The sequence below is a fragment of the Rhizoctonia solani genome, chromosome 1 (assembly GCF_016906535.1).
Source record: "Rhizoctonia solani chromosome 1, complete sequence".
Taxonomy (NCBI): domain Eukaryota; kingdom Fungi; phylum Basidiomycota; class Agaricomycetes; order Cantharellales; family Ceratobasidiaceae; genus Rhizoctonia; species Rhizoctonia solani.
In genome coordinates this window covers 2,482,573-2,505,682 of record NC_057370.1, presented here as the reverse complement: position 1 = coordinate 2,505,682, position 23,110 = coordinate 2,482,573, and the positions used below count along the sequence as shown (strand labels likewise).

The 23,110-nt window shown below is 48.6% G+C and overlaps 9 protein-coding genes across 9 annotated transcripts; 6 read left to right on the top strand and 3 right to left on the bottom strand.

Moving 5' to 3' along the window:
- Nucleotides 1-965: 965 nt before the first annotated feature.
- Nucleotides 966-5,977, top strand: RhiXN_04330 (Retrotransposable element Tf2 protein; the record flags this gene model as incomplete). Its single annotated transcript, XM_043324147.1, has 8 exons — nt 966-1,067; nt 1,124-1,207; nt 1,255-1,890; nt 1,949-2,199; nt 3,187-4,166; nt 4,217-4,637; nt 4,664-5,170; nt 5,212-5,977. 8 exons carry the CDS (start codon nt 966-968, stop codon nt 5,975-5,977), a joined length of 3,747 nt encoding a protein of 1,248 aa, XP_043176566.1.
- A 21-nt stretch (nt 5,978-5,998) lies between these two features.
- Nucleotides 5,999-8,067, top strand: RhiXN_04329 (Retrotransposable element Tf2 protein; the record flags this gene model as incomplete). The annotated part of the gene is made up of 5 exons (XM_043324146.1): nt 5,999-6,228; nt 6,288-7,146; nt 7,222-7,299; nt 7,350-7,864; nt 7,917-8,067. 5 exons carry the CDS (start codon nt 5,999-6,001, stop codon nt 8,065-8,067), a joined length of 1,833 nt encoding a protein of 610 aa, XP_043176565.1.
- A 1,867-nt stretch (nt 8,068-9,934) lies between these two features.
- RhiXN_04328 (cytochrome P450 family protein) lies at nt 9,935-12,399 on the top strand (the record flags this gene model as incomplete). Its single annotated transcript, XM_043324145.1, has 14 exons — nt 9,935-10,042; nt 10,185-10,235; nt 10,331-10,427; nt 10,490-10,626; nt 10,689-10,843; nt 10,907-11,276; nt 11,327-11,416; nt 11,467-11,480; nt 11,537-11,572; nt 11,624-11,729; nt 11,788-11,859; nt 11,912-12,021; nt 12,076-12,171; nt 12,231-12,399. 14 exons carry the CDS (start codon nt 9,935-9,937, stop codon nt 12,397-12,399), a joined length of 1,611 nt encoding a protein of 536 aa, XP_043176564.1.
- Nucleotides 12,400-12,908: 509 nt separating this feature from the next.
- On the bottom strand, nt 12,909-14,624 carry RhiXN_04327 (oligosaccharyltransferase complex subunit; the record flags this gene model as incomplete). Its single annotated transcript, XM_043324144.1, has 5 exons — nt 12,909-13,031; nt 13,094-13,649; nt 13,702-14,001; nt 14,054-14,257; nt 14,314-14,624. 5 exons carry the CDS (start codon nt 14,622-14,624, stop codon nt 12,909-12,911), a joined length of 1,494 nt encoding a protein of 497 aa, XP_043176563.1.
- A 481-nt stretch (nt 14,625-15,105) lies between these two features.
- Nucleotides 15,106-16,566, top strand: RhiXN_04326 (uncharacterized protein; the record flags this gene model as incomplete). The annotated part of the gene is made up of 6 exons (XM_043324143.1): nt 15,106-15,224; nt 15,292-15,455; nt 15,510-15,703; nt 15,794-16,078; nt 16,137-16,318; nt 16,380-16,566. The coding sequence occupies 6 exons, from the start codon at nt 15,106-15,108 to the stop codon at nt 16,564-16,566; spliced, it is 1,131 nt and encodes a 376-aa protein (XP_043176562.1).
- Nucleotides 16,567-16,654: 88 nt separating this feature from the next.
- Nucleotides 16,655-17,783, bottom strand: RhiXN_04325 (THOC7 domain-containing protein; the record flags this gene model as incomplete). Its single annotated transcript, XM_043324142.1, has 4 exons — nt 16,655-17,123; nt 17,186-17,330; nt 17,395-17,682; nt 17,735-17,783. The coding sequence occupies 4 exons, from the start codon at nt 17,781-17,783 to the stop codon at nt 16,655-16,657; spliced, it is 951 nt and encodes a 316-aa protein (XP_043176561.1).
- A 324-nt stretch (nt 17,784-18,107) lies between these two features.
- RhiXN_04324 (Sugar (and other) transporter) lies at nt 18,108-19,954 on the top strand (the record flags this gene model as incomplete). Its single annotated transcript, XM_043324141.1, has 10 exons — nt 18,108-18,117; nt 18,165-18,234; nt 18,385-18,439; nt 18,487-18,598; nt 18,649-18,718; nt 18,774-19,077; nt 19,132-19,202; nt 19,252-19,423; nt 19,539-19,755; nt 19,806-19,954. The coding sequence occupies 10 exons, from the start codon at nt 18,108-18,110 to the stop codon at nt 19,952-19,954; spliced, it is 1,230 nt and encodes a 409-aa protein (XP_043176560.1).
- A 291-nt stretch (nt 19,955-20,245) lies between these two features.
- Nucleotides 20,246-22,183, bottom strand: RhiXN_04323 (SWR1-complex protein 4; the record flags this gene model as incomplete). The annotated part of the gene is made up of 7 exons (XM_043324140.1): nt 20,246-20,356; nt 20,437-20,816; nt 20,873-21,270; nt 21,527-21,602; nt 21,649-21,718; nt 21,782-21,872; nt 21,924-22,183. The coding sequence occupies 7 exons, from the start codon at nt 22,181-22,183 to the stop codon at nt 20,246-20,248; spliced, it is 1,386 nt and encodes a 461-aa protein (XP_043176559.1).
- A 208-nt stretch (nt 22,184-22,391) lies between these two features.
- On the top strand, nt 22,392-22,993 carry RhiXN_04322 (vacuolar transporter chaperone 1; the record flags this gene model as incomplete). The annotated part of the gene is made up of 5 exons (XM_043324139.1): nt 22,392-22,559; nt 22,616-22,652; nt 22,714-22,811; nt 22,868-22,892; nt 22,950-22,993. The coding sequence occupies 5 exons, from the start codon at nt 22,392-22,394 to the stop codon at nt 22,991-22,993; spliced, it is 372 nt and encodes a 123-aa protein (XP_043176558.1).
- Between the last annotated feature and the right edge of the window lie 117 nt (nt 22,994-23,110).

The window sequence follows — 23,110 nt, the reverse complement described above, 5'->3', positions numbered from 1 at the left end:
AGTTGATACCAGGGAATTTATTCCCATTTTCTCGATTTTAAACGAAGACAAACGGACGACATTTTCAATCACGTGACATCGGCGCTTATATCATACGCTAAGCGCCGAGCCACGTCCCCATCCGCGCTTATCTCAGCACACGTAGCCACCTCCACCTGATGACATCATTATGACACGTCAGTGACACGTATGCATGAGTAAGACCGACTGCGGAGCGGGGTTCTTATTTGATACGGTATTTGATATAATGTAATTGTAAATAGCTTGTCTGTAGAATATATAAGGAGGCCAACCGACCATGGTAACACCCAGGTTGATTACCTCTTGTTGCACTACACACATTGTACGAGGCCTTACAGCCGGTAACCACTTAGATACACGCCTTAAGCGTCGCCCTCACTGTACTTAGGTAGCTCGTCGACGCCTTACAGCGTCTTGTCGCCTTAGTTAGTTAGCTCGTCGTCGTAGGTAGACCCCTCGCCGCCTTACACGGTTTTACTTAGTTCTATACGGCCTCAAGCGCCCGCTACCTCGACGCCCCTTAAGGACGTCTAGGACAGTCCTGATGCGCGAAACATTGTGTTTGTCATGCAGAACAGACTATATGCATAGGTATGAGTGCGTAGATAGTGGTGTCAGGCAAGAGTGGTCTTAGAGTCAATTATGAAAATTTTTTTATTTCGTATCAGGTGACTTGGACTTGGGCCTCTGTCTGCCAATCGCTACACTTGAAACCGCCTTGGTTCACAATGTCAGCCGCATCTAACAGAAATATTAACAATCGACAAAGACTTATTCCTCATTGTGCAAAACCATATTCTATTTGTTTCACTGATGAGGAAATCAACTCGGTTGAGGAACAGCTCTGCGCAAAATTCCGATGGAAAGCGGCGCGCCCATTCCAACTCGATGGCATTTGAGCTCAACTTTGAGGGCAAGATGCAATTATACATGTTGCTACATCCATGGGTAAAACGGCAGTTGCCGCTGGCCCGTTTGTCCTTGATCAATGCTCACAGCTTATCATCATTTATATAATTCCATTACTTGCCTTGCAAGACGAGATGGTAAGATGCACATCAACAATCTCGACCATGAGTAATAGCTAAAATGACTTACATAGGCAGTTACCTTTCCAGCAGAGTTTGGAATCTCTGCTGTCGCAATCAACAGTCAGGTTACTACCTCTAACAAGGACCTTATACAAGTGAGTATTCATTCTTGTATTATTCAATGTGCTCTAACCTTGCTTAGGATGTGATTTCTGGGAAATATAGGGTTATATTAATATTGCCCGAGTCACTCTTGTCGCCACGATTTATCAAAGATGTCCTCAGCACGCAAGAATTCACTCAATCTTTGCTCAGCGTTGTCATTGACAAAGCTCATGTTATATCACTGTTGGGTGCAGATTTCCAAAAGCTTTATGGTTCACTCTCAATCCTTCGCGCCTTTTTACCCCAGGGTATTCCCTTCATTGCTCTCTCAGCAACACTGACACCCCGTGTGTATCGCGACCTAATCAAACAACTGGAGTTTCGATTGGACCACAAGTTCATCAACAAAGGCAACGATCGGGGAAATGTCACACTCATCTCCCAAAAGTGTGTTCACCCACTTGAAACTTATCGAGACCTTGGCTTTGTGGTCCCGCCTCACGTCAAAGAGCGTAGCGATATTCTCAAGACATTCATTTATGCTGATAGCATTGAAGATGGAACTGGAATAGTTGATTACCTCACTAATGAATGCTTACCCACTGCGCTCCAGTCATCCGGTCTCATTTGGCCATACAACGCGTCGTTTTCCACCCCGTACCAACAACTTGTAATGGAACTCTTTCGGCGTGGACTGGTTCAAGTTCTGGTTTGCACTGATGCGGCAGGAATGGTGAGTGACAATCACATAAGCTATATGTTTTACACGCATTGACTAGTAAAATATCAAGGGATGTAACATCTCCAATATTGGACAAGTTGTTCAGTGGAAATCTCCTAATAGCATTGAGAGCTTCCAGCAGCGTGCTGGACGTGTTGAACGGAGCAAATCTTGCACAGGTATTGCTGTGCTCCTTGCAGAGCCTAACGCATACAAGGTTGACCCAACCAAGCCTGCAAGTGCTAATGTATCCGCACCAAACATGCAACTTAAAAGCCGAAGACGTAGCGGCCAACCAGCGTGTGGAACTAAGAAGAAAATGTCAGATACAGCAAGCGGAGAGATAGAAATACGGTGTCGTAGACACACTCAATACCAGGGAATTTATTCCCATTTTCTCGAATTTAAACGAAGGCAAACGGACAACATTTTTGATCACGTGACCTCGGCGCTTATATATCATACGCTGAGCGCCAAGCCACGTCCCCTTCCGCGCTTACCTCAGCATACGTAGCCACCTCCACCTGATGACATCACTATGACACGTCAGTGACACGTATGCATGAGTAAGGCCGACTGCGGAGCGGGGTTCTTATTGGATTAGATATTTGATATGATGTATTTGTAATTAGTCACCCTGTAGAATATATAAGGAGGACAACCGACCATGGTAACACCCAGGTCAATTACCTCTTGTCGCATTCAACACTGTACGAGGGCCTTACAGCCCAGTAAGTTACTTAGTTACACGCCTTAAGCGTCGTTCTTGCTGTACATACGTAGCTCGCCGCCGCCTTACAGCATGTGGTTGTCGTAGATAGTTAGCTCGTCGTCGTAGGGTACCTCGCCGCCGCCTTAAGCGGTTCATTGTATTAGTCACACGGCCACAAGCGCCCGCACCCTCGACGTCCTTATAGACGTCTAGGACTAGGTAATCAACCTTAAGTTGGTTGCAAACCGTGCCTACCCGCACCCACCACACTTAGCCCAACAACGAGAAGGAACCTTGTACTAGCACGAGGGAAATACCGGAGATCGGGATTGCCTTTTGCTGTTAATAATCAAACCAGCGTCGTCCCCTCCTAGTACCAAATTGCTATAAGGCAAGAATTCCCTATCGCCCGCATACCCCGGTCGCCGCACCTTTTACCAGCGGACCTAGACAGCCAATACACCCGCTTGCAGAGATTGGATTCTACATCATGCCCGCCCACGGCTGTGATTAGTAATTCCTACTGTTCAACGCTAGGTTGTTTGACGCAAGGTCTTAGCGATCGAGTAATAAAGCGCTCATAAGTCCTGACACAGGCATCTACTAGTCCCCCCCATTTCCACCATTACATCCCGCACTCCTACTCGCTTGTCCTCGCGGGCATCATCTCACGCTGGCCGCTCCTACCCCGCTCCTACGATGGCAACCCGTTCCCGGACATCCTCTCGAGCCCAGTCCCCTTTTGATCCGAGAGACCTGGGACCCCAACTTCCGTCAGCCACCCCTATCGAACTTGGGGAAGTCTCCCTTGAGCGGGTTACCCGCCTCCTCCTTGGCCTCCTCAGCCAAGTCGAGAACCTCGAGCAAAAGCTCGAAGAAGTCAAGGAAACGGGGATCAAGACCCAAACCAACGTCGAAAATATTTCCCAAACCGTCGATGTTGTCAAGGATGGGCTTCGAAGCCTCCAATCCCATGGGCCAAGGACCCCAGAAGAAGCCAAGCCCCCGGTCGTGGAAGCAACGCCACGCCCCCTACACAAGACCAAGCCTATTGGATCGGTTAGTGGGCCCTCCTTCTGGCCCGAGCAACCAAAAGGGCTTCCCAGTTTTGCCCAGCCAGCCCCCCAGAGGGCCATACCCCCGCGAGTCCCTTCTCCCCTTCCATCTCCGCGTCTCCGATCCCCCATTGGAGTACCTGCCCCTCCACCTCCGGCTCCAGCCGCCACCTATCCCGCCCCGGTCAAAGTAGACCACCCAGACGCCTATACAGGCAAGATCGGGAGCAAAGCCAAGCAGTGGCTTACAAGGATGCTGGCCTGGACCCGGCTAAACTCACGCATGTTTCCCACGGACCAAGAAGTCCTATCCTTCCTTCTGATGAACATGAAGGATTCCGCGGGAGCATGGGCCCACCCTCACCTTGACCAGCTTGGGTCACACCGGGCAATCATCCAGACGGTCAAAGGGTTCAAATCAGAGTTTCTGGCAGCGTTTGGCAACCCTGATGCCACAAGGGCCGCGAGCGGAAAATCACCACCCTCACCCAGTCCGGCACCTGTGCGGACTACATCACAAAGTTCAGGACCTTAGCAATGGAACTGGACTGGAACGACGCGGCCCTTTGAGGCCAGTTTGCCCGAGGCCTCCACTGGGAGGTCAGCCGTCAAATCGCAACCCGCAAGCATTGCCCCCGAACCCTCCTCGAGCTGCAGAATGCAGCACTCGTTATCGATAACGCTCTTCGTGAAGAGCGTGCTAGCCATCCGCCGAAGGATAGTAAGCCTAGCAAACAGTCCAACCCCGCAAGGGGGACGAGTACCAGCCAGTTCAGCACCGGTTCAAAGAAGCTCTCCGACGACCCTAACTTTGTGTCGGAAGAAGAACGAAATCGCCGCCGCGCCGCTGGCGCCTGCATCAAGTGTGGCAAAATGGGCCACAAGTTTGCGGAATGCCGCACGGGTTGGAAAGCTACCCCTATTGAGGACAAGGGAAAGACTAAGGAAGCCGCCAAGATTGGCGAAGACTCCAAGTACCAAGCGGGAAAAGAGTAAGGGTACCTGATGCCGCGCGCAGGGACCCCAAGGACTCTGGTTTATGTCTGGAATTTTGTAATATATCGTCTACCAATAGAATCGCACCACTCTTCACAATTCCAATACAGCCAGAGAAAAAAGCGGAAACAATAGAAGTCCTGATAGATTCAGGCGCTACATTGTCATTTTTACACCCCCGTACCGCGGAATCACTCCGCCTCCCACTCATTGACCTCCCCTCACCCCGTACCGTTACTATGCTTGATGGGTCGAGCCCCCAGGCAGGAAAAATCTGGAAGAAAGCAGTACTTACCTTCACCTATGATGGCAAAAAGATGACGGAAACCTTCCTCATCTGCAACACCGGCAGTCACGCGGCCATCCTAGGTTTGAAATGGTTAGACGCCCACAACCCAGAAATAGACTGGAATACGCGCACCCTCTCCTTCCCACACACTCCGCCAGAACATGTGGCCATTGCCGAGGAGGAGGAAGCAGACAAGAACCCACTTGAAGGAGTACCTCCGAATACCATAGATACGCCAAGGTATTTGGAGAGGAGGAATTCAACAAGCTTCCCCCTCATAGGCACTACGATATAGGGATCGAGCTCACAGAAGAGGGTCCCCTGAACTCTCCCCTGTACAGCATGACGGACGCCGAATCCGCCACTCTCAGGGATTGGCTCAGGGACGAGTTGAAAGCGGGAAAGATCCGTCCTAGCAAATCCTCAATTAGCTCCCCTGTTATGTTTGTTCCAAAAAAGGATGGCTCCCGCCGATTGGTTGTTGACTACCGCCGCCTCAATAACCGGACAAAAAAGAACGTCTATCCGTTGCCTCGCCCAGATGATCTCATGGCCCAGCTCCGCGGCGCCAAGATCTTTACTAAGCTAGACCTAAGATGGGGGTACAACAATGTCCGGGTAAAAGAAGGCGACGAATGGAAAACTGCCTTCCGTACCAAATATGGCTTATACGAGTCCCTGGTCATGACCTTTGGCTTGACAAACGCACCCGCGGCCTTCCAGCACTTCATGAACGAGTTATTCAAAGACTTGCTTGATGTATGCGTCATCATTTACCTTGATGATATCCTTATTTACTCCACGGATGACGCATCACACACGCAACACGTTCATGAGGTCCTGAAGCGGTTAATGGAGAACCAGCTATTCTGCAAGGCATCCAAATGTACCTTTCACGTCACCTCTGTGGAATACCTTGGGATCATTGTCTCTGATAAAGGTTTTAGCTTGGATAAGCTCAAGATCCAAGCGGTGCAAGAATGGCCGGTACCTACTAAGGTTAAGGAAGTCCAGTCGTTCCTAGGCTTTGCCAACTTCCTCCGTTGATTTGTTGCCAACTTTAGCCACATGGCCAGACCACTGCACAATCTTGTCAAGAAGGATACAGTCTGGAAATGGGAGACCAAGGAACAGGAAGCCTTCCAGGGGCTTAAGGACGCCATCACAAACGCACCAGTCCTTTGCCACGCCAATCCATCCAAACCCTACTTCCTGGAAACAGATGCCTCCGGTGCAGCCCTGGGTTCCATACTGAGTCAACGTCAGGAAGATGGCCGTCTTCATCCACTAGGCTTTCTGTCGGAATCCTTCAAAGGCGCTGAGCAGAATTACGATACACATGATAAGGAGCTTCTAGCATCATCCGCTCCTTTGAATATTGGCGCATCTTCTTGGAAGGAACCCTCCACCCTATCACCGTGTTTACCGATCACCGTAACCTAGAGTACTGGAAGGAATCCCGCACCTTCAACCGTCGTCACGCGCGTTGGCACCTACTACTTGCCGGGTACAACTTCCAAATTGTGTACCGGCCGGGTAAGCAATCCGGCAAACCAGACGCCCTATCCCGCCGCTCCGACCATGCGGATACTCCTCCCGCCGATCAGACCATGTTGCCAGACCCCGTTTTCGCCAACCTTGCCCTAGTCACACCTGAAAAGGAACTACAACGGCAAATTGAAATGTCCCTAGACCAGGACGAATCCCTGGAGGAAATTCTACAATTCCTTCAAAATGAGTCAAAGGCCCCGCCTTCTATCAAACGGGCATTCAGGGACTACAAAATGGAAGCCAGCCTACTATTTTACCAAGGGAGAATTGTGGTACCAGACGTTGGAACATTGAGAACGGACTTGCTTCGCATATTCCACGACAGCCCTCTAGCTGGTCACCCGGGCAGGCAACGGACTCTAGAACTGGTATCTAGGAACTACTACTGGCCTGGCATCCGGGCTGACACATACTGGCATGTTGATTCTTGTGAAACATGCCAACGCATCAGAAAGCCCAAGTACGGATCCATCCCACCTCAGCCGTTAGAACTCCCATCACGCCCGTGGCAACATGTGTTGTATGACATGATAGTGGACCTGCCCAGAGACGGAAATAGTGACTCTATCCTGGTCATCGTGGATAGCTTCACTAAGTACGTAATCCTGGTAGAATGTTCTAAGAAGCTCAAGGCCCCGGAGTTAGCAGACCTATTCCTACGCCATGTGTGGAAATGATATGGCATGCCTGAGAAGACAATATCAGACCGTGGACGGGTTTTTAATAACAAGTTCCTAAAGGCGCTGTACCAACGCCTGGGGATAGACCCCCACTTCTCTTCGGCCTACCATCCTCAAAGCGACGGGCAAACAGAACGTGTGAACCCCACGGTGGAACACTTTTACGGGCATACTCAGGGGTAAACCAGAAAGACTGGGTCAAGTGGCTACCAATGGCGGAATTCGCCTACAACAACGCAGTACACAGCTCGACAGGCAAATCTCCCTTCAAGGCACTTTATGGCTGGGAACCTTCCTTGACTCCAAGTAATGTCCCAACAGATGTCCCCGAGGCAGACAATTTGGCAACCCAGATGGAAGAACAATGGCGGGAAATAGAGGCAGCACTCCGGCAATCAAAGACACGCATGGTAGCCGGAGAAGCAGGAGAACCACTTGAATTCAAAATTGGGGAAGAAGCCTGGCTGGACGCCAAAAATGTGAAGCTGAAGACCCTTAGTCCAAAGCTAACTGAACAACGCCTAGGCCCCTTCAAAATAACCGAGAAAATCTCCGACAGAGCTTACCGCTTGGAACTCCCCCCAACCATGCGGATCCATAATGTCTTCTATGTGGGACTCTTATCTAAGGTGAAGAGGGACAAAAAGCGCACCTTTGAAAATCGCCCCCCTCCAGTCACCGTGGACGGGGAAGAGGATACAAAGTAGAAGGGATAACAGACATGGAAGAAAGGAACGGAAATTGGTTCTTCAGAGTCAATGGAAGGGCTACGGACCAGAGGAAAACACGTGGGAGCCCCGAGAAAACCTCAAAAATGCAAAAAAAATTTTGAAAGAATACAAAAAAGAAATGAGAAAGAAGGCCCTCGGCGCTGCCAAGGCCCTTAGAGGGGGGGCAGTGTCGTAGACACACTCGATACCAGGGAATTTATTCCCATTTTCTCGAATTTAAACGAAGGCAAACGGACAACATTTTTGATCACGTGACCTCGGCGCTTATATATCATACGCTGAGCGCCAAGCCACGTCCCCTTCCGCGCTTACCTCAGCATACGTAGCCACCTCCACCTGATGACATCACTATGACACGTCAGTGACACGTATGCATGAGTAAGGCCGACTGCGGAGCGGGGTTCTTATTGGATTAGATATTTGATATGATGTATTTGTAATTAGTCACCCTGTAGAATATATAAGGAGGACAACCGACCATGGTAACACCCAGGTCAATTACCTCTTGTCGCATTCAACACTGTACGAGGGCCTTACAGCCCAGTAAGTTACTTAGTTACACGCCTTAAGCGTCGTTCTCGCTGTACATACGTAGCTCGCCGCCGCCTTACAGCATGTGTTGTCGTAGATAGTTCTCGTCGTCGTAGGGTACCTCGCCGCCGCCTTAAGCGGTTCATTGTATTAGTCACACGGCCACAAGCGCCCGCACCCTCGACGTCCTTATAGACGTCTAGGACATACGGGAAGACTCACCAGGTGGAGGGATTTATGCGTTTATCCAAACAACCTCTTGTCGTCGCGCTATCCTTACCCGCGTGTTCAATAACCCTACTCCTGGTAAGATTTCTCAAATTCAGCTTACTTTATTCAGTGATAACTGATTTTAAGACGCAAAAGTTCTTCTCTCCTCAGGCGTTCCCTGTTGCGACGTTTGCAATCCCTCGGTTCTTGACAAAGTGCGTGTACCACCTCCCAAAACAAGGCGTCGGGTAGTACAAGCAAAAAAGGGGCAACTCAACCCAAGAGAGATCACTCACACGTACAATGGGCTCCGAACGCACTTCTTGATGACCAAACCATACACTTGATTGCAAACCGGCCAGATATCGCCCTGGGTACAAATCTGGCAAGACTTCTCAAGGGCAGTTGGGGGTATTGGGGTCACTACGGAGGAGAATTACTTGATCTTCTGAAGCAAGCACCAGTGCCAAGACCGGCTGTGAATGATCCAACAAGGGACTCTCAAGTGGACAACAAAGCCCCCCAGAGGCCAAATAGCGGGGGCACAACCTATTCTGAACTCATTATTGGTCCAGCGTCACCTCGCTCTCAATGGCAAGTCTTGACTACGCCAATGCTACCCGCGCATATGACCCCTGTTGTTCCATTGCAGAAGAGAGCTAATCTCCAGGATCTATCTCAGAGCCAGGTTCGCAAAATGCGGTTTGGCTAGCTCAGATTTCAAGTGTCGTACATTAATGTTGAAATCATGTATTTTAAGACTTCCATGCACATCGAATGTACCTATGTCACAATCTCACTCTTAGTAAGCGTCCTTTGATCACAACCTTGTCCACTCTCACGCCATACCTAGGCGGTGTGACTCTTGCCTAGGCTGAGAGGCTTACGTTATATTTTACCGAGGTTCTTCCGATCATCTCTGCTTACATATGTCAGGGATCGTCGGAACACCTAGACTGTTGTCCCAGTCGCTACATAAGACTGCACCTCCTCTCATATATTAGCTTATCTCATCATATCTTACATAACCCTTTTGCCCTCAGATACCGCAGTCTGAAGTGCGACTGGTTGCGAGTCTAACAAAGCGGTATAGATCGCGCACATGTAGTACCACCTTACGTTCCGGACCATATAGATGCTCCGTGAAATCATTCCACAACCTCAAGACATCGCCACGAGCGTGTTTGTAAATAGAGCGGATAATTTAATAGGCACTATTGCGTGTACGTCAAGTTCAGCCTTGGGTTAACTCGGGCTGAACTTTTGGACACTAAAGTGATTCTAGATTACAGGGGCATCATATGAATTCTCAGCCTTGGTTTGCCACTGACATCGCGGGCGCTGCTAAACATGTGGATGATAGACGTATGGGTATCACATTCGTTATATGCGCACCGACCTATCATGCAGTAAGTGCTTTATAAATAAGGGTCAGAATCTGGTTATGAAGCAACATTCTCTAGCCCACCGTACGCGCTCATTAGTATGAGCAGCTCCGATTCCAACGGTATTTTTACTTGGTTACCTGGTTTTATCATATCTTCTTGGCAGACAAACCTCTGCTATGTCGCTGCTGCATGGAGTATCCTGTGGATGTTGTTGGTAAGTGCACCCAAGGGCCAAAAATGATTTCTTAATCTTCTGAACAACCTGGATGATATACAGAGTTTCTATAACGTTTATTTCCACCCCTGAAGCGTATTCCTGGCCCCCTCCTGCCCGCTGCCACTAGTTTGTGGATTCGATGGCAGCGTTGGCAGGGCAAGCTCTCGTTTACAGCTGATGATCTTCTCAGTAAGTCTTAATTCCATAGAATTTTATTCTTCTCTGTTTTGCTTATGACCCACATATTAAAGATTTATGGTCCAATTATTCGTATCTCTCCCAACATGGTTCTTGTCAAGCGGGCCTCCTGCCCGCTGCCACTAGTTTGTGGATTCGATGGCAGCGTTGGCAGGGCAAGCTCTCGTTTACAGCTGATGATCTTCTCTCAGTAAGTCTTAATTCCATAGAATTTTATTCTTCTCTGTTTTGCTTATGACCCACATATTAAAGATTTATGGTCCAATTATTCGTATCTCTCCCAACATGGTTCTTGTCAACGATCCTGCTGCGCTTACAGCCGCATTTGCTAAGCAAAATCTGGACACAGCACCCAAAGCTATTAGGGCTCTTCGCATTGGTGGTCATGACTGGACAGTCACCTACCCGTAGGAGTCTGCGCTTACCTTCAACTTGTTGCCTGGCTTACTGAGAACATGCCTTCTATCCAGGCAGATGGATATTGCTCGTCCACGTCGTCGGCCCGTTATGATGGCTACGACGACACGGCATTTGAAGTACTGGCTTCCCCTATTTGAAACATATGTTGGCGAAATGGTATCAAATATTACGCGCGCCAATGGGGAAGAGTCGGTTGATATAGTACATCAACTCCGCATGACAACCTTGTACATCAGCCAGATTATTCTAGGCGGAGCATCTGTCCGTTTGAAGGGAGACGAGTTTCCCGAGGTTGTTGGCGAGTACAACTTTTTGGTCGTCTGGAGACTGGTGTTTCCCGAATGGATGATTAATTGGTTACGATATGGGCCATCAGCCAAAGCGCGCTACCGCATCAAGTCTAGCGAATTGTTGTACAAGGTATGTTAGCTGTTAACGTTGCATAACTCAGCCTAAGATATTACCAAAAGCTTGGGGAAGATCTTTACAAACAAGCCGAGGCTACCAGCGGCCCCATGGACGAGGAAGAAGCCCCAAGTGTCTACCAGTGTTCACTCAAAGTGAGAAGGGAGAGAAAGTGAATTGGACCCATTCTGAAATAAGCTCGGAGATGGCTGGTCAACTGTAAGTTCTTGCCATTTACGCTACGAATGCATAAATTCAATGCATGTCATAAATAGTCTTGCGGCCACCGAAACCACTTCCTCTACCATTGCGTAAGTAAATCTATAATGGAGCAGAACAAAGTTTAACGCATATACCTATAGATTTATTATGTACGAACTGGCAAAGAATCCGGGACTTGTCGAACATTTATATTCGGAACTTCAAACAGTTACGGGAAACAACGAACTAGACACATTAAAACTCTTGGTATATTCTCGAGCTCAAAGTCTCTCATTTAACCCCTTTAACTAATGGTATTTTCCAGGATGCTACAATCAAAGAAGGGCTGCGCTTCCGCCCACCCGTAGCATTGACTGGAAGCCGCGTTGTCCCTAAAGTGAGTTAGAGCCTTCTGATTCCTTCGATACCTACTAAAACTTAAACCTTAGGGGGGGTTGGACGTCATGGGATACTTCGTTCCCGAAGGGACTGTACTTACTACTCAGGCACTGAGTATATGTAGACAGCGTCCTGATTTATTCCCGAATGCTGATGCATTGTAAGTAAATACCAACCTCCAATTTCGCGCATTGATTCCGGTGCCACTTCACAGTGACCCATCTCGATGGCTCGAGAGTGAGAACTTGGATGAAAGGCGAAAGTTGCTTGTACCATTCGGCGTCGGAACTCGTCGCTGTCCAGGTGGCAAGTACGTCTCAAACCATTTTCGTTATATAATTATGTGACTGATCAATTTCATCGATAAAGCCTCGCCGTTTATCAAATGCGCCTTATTATCGGGGCTCTCATCCGTAAATTCAAGATTGCAGTAGCGCCAGAGACAACGCCAAAGTCCATGCGACCTTTTGAGGCGAATGGGTTCCGTTCTCGTTACGACCGCTGCCATCTGATCTTTACACCGCGCGAGAAAGTGTGAAGAAGCCAATGAGAGTTGTTTCAAAGGACAGCCTGTTGGGCCCCAATGTATTACATCTAAACCAATAATAAATCAGCTAGCCTTTTAGCTTGCGCACCCACGCTTATTTTACAACAGTTTGACTATGGCTGTATTATACATATCAATGGCTAGGAGTAGGCCTGCAAGATCAGCATGGGGGTCAGCAAATTTAATCATATAGTCATCACATTATTACCTATACAGTTTTGATGCCTTGGGTGCGTTACCTAGACCTTACTACTGCACTAATTTAAGTAACGGTTTCTCTCATAAGGCTCTAAGAACTGGGACCCGTGGTAGTCACACAAGCAATTTCAAGGAGTTTAGTTGGATCCTGGCAAAGGGCTACCCAAACGACCCCCAATTATACACAGTTTTACTTCAGACGCCACGAATGTGTTGTATTCTAGACAATTAAATCAAGTGCTGCCTTCTGTTGATACATAATTTTGTCTAATACCTCAAGGCACTCAACAACCGCCCCGATTCTACTTACGCAGCGCAAGATCGATCCTGCGAGCTCCAATAGCAAATGTGAAGAGGGCAAGAGCGGCAGAGGTGACCGCGATTGGTTTTTTGAAGTGAGCAGCCATAGAAAGGCTATATGTCACCTATCAAAGCAAACAGGCATATTAGCGATGTATATGGAAGTAGGACTGATATATTAGCTCACATAAATGGTACCAGCATGCTTCTCGCTGAGGTTTTTCTTCTTTAAAACAATGGCTGGTCGGCCAGTCGTATCCAAATAGGTAACGTGTCGTTCGTTTTCAATTGAATCAGGGCCGAATGGTGTATGCAAGGTAACGTCTTTTGCGCCCTCTGGGAGGATGATTTTTAGTTCAGTCTCTTCAAAAGCGGCCCCAGGTACGTTGGTAAGATATGGCACGGCTACAACATATTTGCCAGTGGAAGCATCATATCTAGCAGCGCTTTCCAAGGGAGTATCGTAACCGAGCGTGAAAGTATAATTCCAGCCGCCAAGCAAAGGGTAGCGAGGCCTCAATTCCAAAATGCTAGACTTGGTCTTTGAAGGGGACAAAAGGGCTGCAGAGACGGGTGGTGCTGGGCGGAAATGAGATGTAGATACGTTCCCGACCAGATCGATAAAGTAAGGGTCTCGTGCACCAGCGGGAAGGTGCAAAACAAGTTCCCTCATAACGTGGGGGGCGTGACGTTTGAAGTAAACCTGCGATTGATGTTCAAGTCGAGAGAAGTGGCCCTTGAGACTAGTTACGGTCAGTTGGCGCTGGAGCCAGTCCAAGGGAGGAAAGCACTCACGCAGGTCCGTCATTACGCAATACAACCTCGTCATGAATATTCAGATTCGCTCCCCAGTGACTAATCTCTGCTGAGCGCTGCAGAGATACCACAGTCAACACCGGTTGGTCATGGTCATAATGAATCGACACGGTCTTTTGATTCTTTTCTTGAAACGGCAGATTGCTGGATGCAGGAACATTGTGAAAAGGGCCGTAAACAACTGTCGCACCAGTCTTGGCTACTGCTGAGGACCCGGATTCAACGTATTCAGAAAGATCCTTCGAGTCCGTGTAAGAATGGATCATAGGTGTAGAAGAGCTGTAGCACCAAATGAGTACTATTTGAACCAAGGCAGCTGAGCAATTCATACCGTATTTTTATCCTTTGTACAGTGGACCTATATGGGCTCAGTACATATAGGGGAGTCTGGTACATGAGTGACTGAGGGTCGCCCTGAGCAGCGGTTGCTGGCAGAGGAGTTGAAGCGTGTGATTGAACTGTAGAAACAACGATGTTGGCAGTTTGGTTATTCTTAAGAGATTTTGTTAGGTTGATTGAGTATAAGAACGCGTGGCTAGAGATCATGCGCACTTAATCACAGGTATGTAGGCATACAAATAGGTCACTCACCTCCTGGGATTGAAACCGTGTCGCTTCAGTTCCAGTGTGTCAGACTGACCCTTGAGTTTAGCATCTATCCACGTAGTATACCTCTCCTCCTCGTCACTCAATGCAATAACGTATTGATCCAGGTTGTTTGCAAGTGCCTTGACCGCATATGTGGTGGTAACTTGAGTGAGAGCGCCTCCAAGGTCGATAGTTCGAGTTACACCGGCATTTTCAAAGTTATCGGGATTAAAAGCAGACACTGATACGACTGCAATGTTAAATCCGCAAGCGAGCGCCCACAATAACGACCCAGTACTTTGTGTCGGATGCATCGTCGTCTTCAGTGCGCAGTCAGCGACACGTCGAGTTTACCATTAGCGCTGATTTGTCAGCACCCCGGACTGGGGCGCTTGTCTATGCTAGATACAACCTGTAGTACATATATGCTGCTGGAACACCCTAAGCTTCCGGATGTTCCGGTATGTATGCTGAGTATACAGGTGCGTGTATAACTATTAGCAGTGCACATTATTCTCCATGAAAATTTTCACCGCTTATTTCACGTCTTACACTAAATCTCATATCTATGAGGGTGCAGTATTGCTCCAATGGGCATACTCCGTTACATTTATACTCTCCGATTTCCACGCTATTGTGACAATGAGAAGACAGATACTACGCGGAACTGGAAGGGAGACAGCGTATTCATGTGTGACAATTCTGGTACCGATCAATGATTCGCTCACGTGCGTTCCACCCACGCTTACGACGCGTCTCTAGCGCTTTGCCCAAACCTAACACCAACCGTTCATCATGGCCGCGATGCAAGTAGACAAACTAGATGTTGACTCTTATCTAGCGACGGCCGCTTCTTCTGCTCCCTCTGATCTCCATCCCTTTTTCGAAAAGTTTAGGAAACAGCATGAGCGAAAGTATGTTTGGCGTAGTCTTTCAATTAACGGTATCTCAATAAACTCACGTATACTCTGTAATATTTAGGTTGTGGCACCAGTTGACCTTGACATTGTTTGAATTTCTACAACATCCGAACTCGGGGCCGTTCCAGGTTGACCTATTTACCAAGTTTGTTCGAGACTTTGAGGACAAGCTAAATCAACTGAAGCTAGTATCAATGGGCGTGACGGTTTCGAGGCAACTCGATGGTAAGCAGTACTCTTAACCAAGCCGATTCGTTAACCAATGGAGTACACCTGGAGATCCAAATGCCATCTTAACGTTCCTGAGCTCGCTTCTGGAGAGGATATCCAAAGAAAAGTCGCGTGAAGCTTGGATCTTGCTTGTTTCATCAATCGCCCACACCAAATTAATATTCGGCGATTTGGCGGGGACCAAGGTCGATACGGACGAATGTCAGAAACTTCTCGACGATCTTGATGGAGTAGAACCGAGCGTACATGCGGCATATTATGAAGTAGCCGCCGATTATCACAAGGCACGTATCAATATCTGTTGCTGCTCCCTTTATCTGACAGATTTCTAGGCCAAAGCCGACTACGTCCCTTACTACAAAAATTCGCTCCTCTATCTGGCATGCATTGACGTCGAGAAGGATCTTACGCCCGATCAGAGGCTTGTTCGTGCGCATGATCTGAGCATAGCGGCGCTCCTTGGGGAGACGATCTACAATTTTGGAGAGCTTCTTCAGCACCCAATTATGGATTCCCTTGCAAACACTCCTCAACAATGGCTCAAGGACTTGCTTTATGTTTTTAATGAGGGCAATATTGGGAAATTTGAGAGCATTATGCCCCTGTTTCCTCAGGAGGTATGTTATAGAGGTTCGTGAATTGCGTTGAACTAAAGAATCCAACTTCTTGGGCTAGGCAATCTTGGAAGAGAATCACCCCTTCTTACGGCAAAAGATCTGTCTCATGGCACTGATCGAATCGGTCTTCAAGCGCATGGGGACAGGGTCGGCGGGTAAGACGATGTCATTCCAAACGATCGCCGAGGAAACCAAGCTACCACAAGATGAGGTGGAGCATCTAGTCATGAAGGCGCTCAGGTGCGTCGAGATTATTGCTGCCGTGGCGTCGTAATTCAGACCCATCTGATTATTATGACAGCCTCAAGTTGATTCAGGGCACTTTGGACCAAGTCTCAGAGACGGCGACCATTACGTGGGTCCAACCTCGTGTCTTGTCGCGTTCGCAGCTATCTCAGTTAGCCACGCGCTTGGACGAGTGGTGCGATCGGATCGACGCTCTGGATTCATTTGTTCAGAACCAGACGCCCGAGTTATTCGCGCATTAGTGGTGATCAAATAAAAATGTGTAGCGACTATTTACGGAAGGTCAGAATACTACTAGACACTATACCATGTAAACGAACTAGTTGTAAATCAAGAGTCTATTGGCTCGCCAGTTCCGTCCGATGCCTCACCCTCTTCCATCTCGTCGTCCGGCCTCCGAGATTTGGACTTGGGTTTGCTCCACTTGTCCCTGTCCTCCACTTCGCCTGCCTCTGCCTCTTCCGCCACCTCCCCCATCTCGATATCATCATCACTTTCGGGCTTTGCCACAGCTGGTGCAGGGGCAAGTGGTGTTCCTGGGCCTGGAGTCGGGGTTTCACCTACTGAGTGACCCGGCACAAACGGGCGTGCAGCGGGATTTAATTGGTGGGTACCATGCGCTAGCTCGGCAGAACCTGGTGTTGGGTCAGAGCCATCTTGGGGTTTGCCCATCTGTCGAAGAGAGTGGATTTGTTGAACCAGAGTGTCAAGTACCGCACGGCGTGCCGCCAGATTCTCATTGTGGTCCTCGCGTGCAGCCCGAATAGTAGACAATTCGTCATCCAGCGCAGCAATGTCGCTGCGGGCCGGTTTCGCTCGGGTAAACAACAGTTTTCAGCGTCTTGAGACATGTTTACTCACGCCGTAAGCTCCGTTCGTGACGGATAGTCATTTATCTTTTCAGCCACCAAGTCATATTCTTGTTTACGTTTTCGGAAGGTCTGTTCTTGTTCCAGTGTGAGGCGTAGATTTTCAATGTCAAGCTTCGTAGCTTCATGCTCCCTGGCTGAAAATCATAGACTAGTTGTCAGGTGCGAAATAGGAGCACACTCGGTTGCATTGAAACATACCAATGCTCTCAATTTCATCTTTATATTGCTGCGCCTGACGACCTTCCGCATCAATCACGAGAGTGTTTTTCCGCATGCTCAGCCTAAATGATGCCAACTCGACCAGGAATTCATCACGCGCGTTCTCGACTTCTTCGAGAGTGACTAGAGTAGCCAGGGAGGGGTCTGGATTGTTTTGATAGGATATGTATGCAAAGTTGCGTGCCAGGTATGCCTGGAGGCGCTTCATGAGTTTATTGATGGCCTTGTCGTTGTTTACATTGTGCACACGGGCATGCAAGGTTGCATCTATAATGCATTATTGAGGGCTTCACGGAAAGACATTGGGTAACATACACACCCTCTTGTTCTTGGGTAAGTAGAGGAAGGGGAGGAACGGCGTCAGACATGGTATCGGATGGGTGTAACGCTTAGCACGTGATCGTCGCTCTGAGATGTATGGAGCTGTCAGTTTGCGGGAGAAGCACGCCAACTTGTACCCTTACAAGTCGCAAAGGCCCGATTTTGTGGAGAAGTCGCGCATCGTAGCTTGTATCGGGAAATTCTTGGCCCACGCTCACATGGAATTATTTGGGCTGGACTAGACTATATCCATCATTTTCCCAGCGTAGGGACGCCACTGCTTCATCTCGAACCTCTGATCGCCCCTACTCTTCTTTTTTAAACCTTGCTCGCTCTCTGTCTCTCCACACTCTTTGCTCTCCCCGTCCACTATGGGTTATTGTGAGTCCCATCCTGCATAGAACTAGCATACGCTCAACTTGCACTAGCCATCGACAAGCGCGATGTCATCTCTGTGGCCTTCGTAGGCTTTGCGAGCCTCGGCGGGTTCATTATGGGGTTTGATACTTCAGTATAAGTGGTGTCAAGGAGCTCCCAGTAAGCGAGCACTCTCCAAAGCTTGAAAATATTGACCTGTTGTACTAGGCATGGAAGCACCGTTTGGACATCCAGACGAGACAGGCCAATATGTGATTAGCACTTCACAAGATCACTCGTTGTATCCATCTTGAGCGCAGGGACCTTCTTTGGAGCGCTGTCCTCGGTATGTCACTATCGTTATCTACATCATTTGGTCTAATCGTTGGCTAGGCTTTATTCGCAGATGGTCTCGGACGGCGACTTGGCATAATCGTTACCAGCATTCTGTTCATGGCTGGCGTTGGGCTCCAGGTCGGCGCTCCGGGTATTGCTGCCTTCGCAGGTTGGTTTATATTGGACGCGCTCATATATTCATTCTAACGTTGCGTCCAGTTGGGAGAGCAATTACTGGTTATGGATTAGGAGCCATGGTTGCTTGTATTCCGACATACCAATCTGAATGGTGAGCTACCCCACATTCTACAGGCTAATTCCTAGGCTAATTGCTTTCATTCCAGTGCTCCCAAATCTATCCGAGGAGCTCTGGTGATGGGAAGTCAACTTGCAACGACTATAGGCCTCATGATTGCTGCGGTCGCCAACCAGGCTGCTCTCAAAGTGACTGGAGAAAAATCCTGGAGGATCCCTATCGCTATCCAGATTGCGTTCGCCGGTGTTCTGTGTATCGGCATGTTTTTCCTTCCCGAGTCGCCTAGATACTACATCAAAAAGGGCCGAAATGAGGACGCGCTTCGCGCCATCTCTCGGCTACGAGCAAGGAGCAAGACCGACCCAGCTGTAGTTGAGGAATACGAAGAGATGGTCAAAGTGCAGCGGCTAGCGAGTTGGACAAGTCGGTTACCTTGACTGCTTTAGGCAGGGGACAAACAAGACCAGAACCAGGATCTTGACTGGACTGGGTTTCCTGGGCACTCAGCAGTTGACAGGTACGATCGTTGATTAAAGAGTCACACATGATGATACTAATAGGCGTAGGTATCAACTTTATCTTCTACTATGGGACGACCTTCTTCGTGAATTCTGGAATCAAGGATCCATACCTAATAGTGTCCTCACCAACGTCGTCAACGTTGTCGCCACCTTCCCAGCTTTCGTCCTAATCGACCGCTGGGCCGACGCACCTCCTCATTTGGGGCGCCTTTTTCCTGTGTGTTTTCCAGTTCATTATTGCCATTGCTGGCGTGACAATCCGGTCGACAACATGGCGGGCCAACGAATGCTGTTGCCTTTGTGTTCCTCTATGTCTCGGCCTTTGCTGTCAGCTGGGGCCCGTCGCATGGGTGCTCAATGCAGAGATGTTCCCCCTTGCTGTGCGCGCCAAGGGTCTGGCGATGACGAACGCGACTAATTGGGCCGTCAATTTCGGGATTAGCTACTCGATTCCTTATCTCGTCAACGATGGGCCTCAATCCTTGGGCCTCGGTGCCAGAGTGTATTTCTTGTGGGGAAGCCTGAGCGCCCTCTGCTGCGCATATGCCTGTAAGTTACCACCCTATTTATTTATGGACTCCACTCACTCGAATATCTAGATTTCTTTATCCCGGAACCAAGGGACTTACACTCGAACAAGTGGATATGCTTTTCCTCAATAGCACACCTCGCAAGTCTGCTACCTGCCGCAAGCAGCTTCTCCGAGAATCCAACTCTCCCTCCGTCGAAGATGGCATTCCAAGCCTGAATCATTCCGCCTCCCAAACCTCGAGCGACCCGAGAAGGTTGCGGAAAAGTTGTAAATGTCCGCTTCCGAGATCTGTATATCCTTTTCATTATATCCGGGCTTTAGTGTTAGTACATATACGGTTTTGTGGTTCATAATGTAGTTCCTCTTCTGTGTTGTCGTCGCTATCTGTTGTGCTTTTGACCCTCTCTCTTGTTTGTTAAGCAGCTTTCTCGAGTATCAAATAAAATACAATAGCTTTTATCACCAAAAATAAAACTAAAGGCGGAAAGGAATGAAAGAACGGGCGGATCATGTGGGTGGAAGCATGCTACTATCTTTGCGTTGTCGCTTGGTATTACCTCCTCGGGTGGCGTGGGTGGCAGCAGTACCAGAGGACGAAACAGACACAGAGCGTTTTCGCTAATAACACCCGACAAGTCAGCAAATCCAAAGCGAACACAGACACAAATCGCATAGGATTAATTTAGCTATGATCTAACCTGTTTCTCGCCTGGTGTCCGACTCCTACCCTTTTTGGTATTCGGCCCAGTCGAGTCTTCTCGTTCAGCATCTTCCCCTCCATTTTGAAGCTGTTCGAGTCTCCCTTTGAGTACCGAGAGTTCGTGTTTAGTGCGGTCGTGTGCGCGCTTAACTTCCACCAAACCCATCGCGGCCTGTTGCAGGCTCTCAATCTTCTCGATGTTGGCTCGAGTGGGCATGACAAGTCTGTCGTGGGAGAGGCCGAGTTCACCAATGATGGCATGAATGCCAGACGAGACTCGGACGGTAGGGATCCGTGAGGACCTTGCGTGCGCGGCAACATGGCCTGATTTGGTTGGGTTCGTAGGTGGATCGAGGCGAGTGACGCAGTTCAAGAGGTCTGTATCAACCCCAGTCAGAAAAGGAAAAATATATAGAGAGGAACATGCAACGCACCGCTCGCAGCCTGCTTGGCGTCCGTCTTTCTCACCTTGTTCGCAGGTCCGAGACCCATCAATGCCAGACTGTTACTTCCAGGTGTCCCAGGAGTATCCAAGTCCATTCCGCTCGCGCTAACACTCGTATCTCTTCGCTTCTTCTTCTTTTCTTGAGTTACTGTACTGGCGGTTATGCTTCCCGGGCCTGTGACGAAGTAATCTGGATCGACATTCAAGTTTGCAAGGCCCGAGTCCAAGCCACCCAGAGTGCGCAAAATCTCTTCCCTGTCTCTTGCAAAACGGGCTTCATTTTGTTGCAGGCGTTTCATCTCAATGTAAAGCGCTTCCTCCTCAGCGATTTGGGCGGGTGTGCGGTTGAATAGTCCCTTGAGATACTCTTTCGAGTCGTCTCTCGGTCTTGAAAAAGGTGTTAATCCTAAGAAATTGTAAAATATATGGGTAAGCACCTTTGTCAAAGCTAAACGAGCCCAAGAGCTGTGATTTAGTAGCTTCTTCACCTCCCCATGGCCGGTGGCGGAGTAGCTTTCGACATACTCCATAATAACGGTGTTTCAAGTCCTGCTATGTGTCATGCACTTGTATCTGACACAGATACAAAGGTCATACCTCCAATGTACGCTCTTTCCCTCCTGGAAACTCGTATCGATCATACATAACAAAGAAACGAACATCGTACTCGCGCGCTATTTGGAATAGGTAGTCTGTCTCTTCACGAGACCAATCCGGGTCTTATGTAGGGTGAGTACGAGTAACGGGAGTAATAAGAATAAATACCTTGAAGAAGTTTATTGTACTCGTCAGTTGAATAAGTGTATATCGTCGGGGTAACATTATACTTTTCAAACTGATAGGCTGATGCGTTTATTTTAGTTTAGACCATATGAACCTGCCGGCGTAGATGTCTTACTTGAATCGGTTTCCTCTCAGGAGAGATCTTCGTCCAATGCTTGAGTTTCAAGCCATCCGTTCTTGCTCCGTTTGAAAATTCACGCCATTCCCTGTACTAGTTCTATACTTTCATACAGGATCTAATGTGGATGAAAACGCACCATTTAGTAGCCGGTTTCTCCTCCTCTTTTGGCTTCTCCGCTTGGGACCTTCCAAAAGTTGGTTTTTGCTTCAGTTTCGGTGCGGCATAGTTTTGAACGAGTGTCGGAGAATTGTCTCCAATAAGGGCATACACCTCGCGGGATATTCCATCAGGTTTCCTAGAAGGCCCACTTGCAACAATCTTCTTTGCTGCTGGCATAAGACCAGAAGAGCTGGCGGGGAGCGACAATATGTCTCGAACGTCAGCAGAAGAAGCCATAATTCGGTCCGGTTATGGGGTGGCTACGATAGCCTGGTGGTGGTCGACTTTCGGATGGTGGAAAGCGCGAAGACCCTGGAACGTGCAAGGGTCCTGGAGCGTCATGGAATTGGATATGCAGCAGAGCCGGTTTGTCTTCTTTCCCAGTTCACCTTCTCTCCCGGGTCCCAACTTGATCTTTTGACACCAACCGTAAATTTATCTGAAGATGTCGACTCAGCCTTTGTTGCAGCGTACAGCCCAGAAGCGGATTGCCCTCCCTGTGCGGGTGGAGCCCAAGGTGTTCTTTGCCAACGAACGAACATTCCTCTCATGGCTGCACTTTACGGTCGTTTTGGGTGGATTGGCTGTTGGTTTGCTAAATTTTGGTGACAAGGTAGGTTCTCTTCTGTACCATTGTACTATACTACATGCTTAAATTCCCATGCACAGGTCGGAAGGATCAGCGCCGGAATGTTTTCCCTCGTTGGTCAGTTGGTTTCGAATGAATTTAAACGTTCAGTAGACTGATCAGAATGGGCATATGATAGCTATTGCGGTTATGATTTACGCATTGGTCACCTACCACTGGCGAGCGGCGGCGATAGCGAAGCGTGGATCCGGTCCGTATGACGATCGTCTTGGCCCGGTACGTATGAGTTATAACTCCAATTGAAACTTGACTAAACGAGCATGGCTTCTTAGACAATCCTTTGCATTGCACTTCTTGGTATGCCCGACCGATTAATGAGGCCAGTGTGCGGGAACTAACGTCTGCTTTTTTCAGCTGCTATTGTTGTTAACTTTATCTTGAGATTTACAGAGGCATGAACATTCTAATTCTATTGGCACAGAAATGTGTGACAAATAGCACAAGTTCGCGTCTTCACAGCACCGTTACGTCCAGGAACGTCCCTACTATTCTGACCACAAACGTCTGTAATGCCC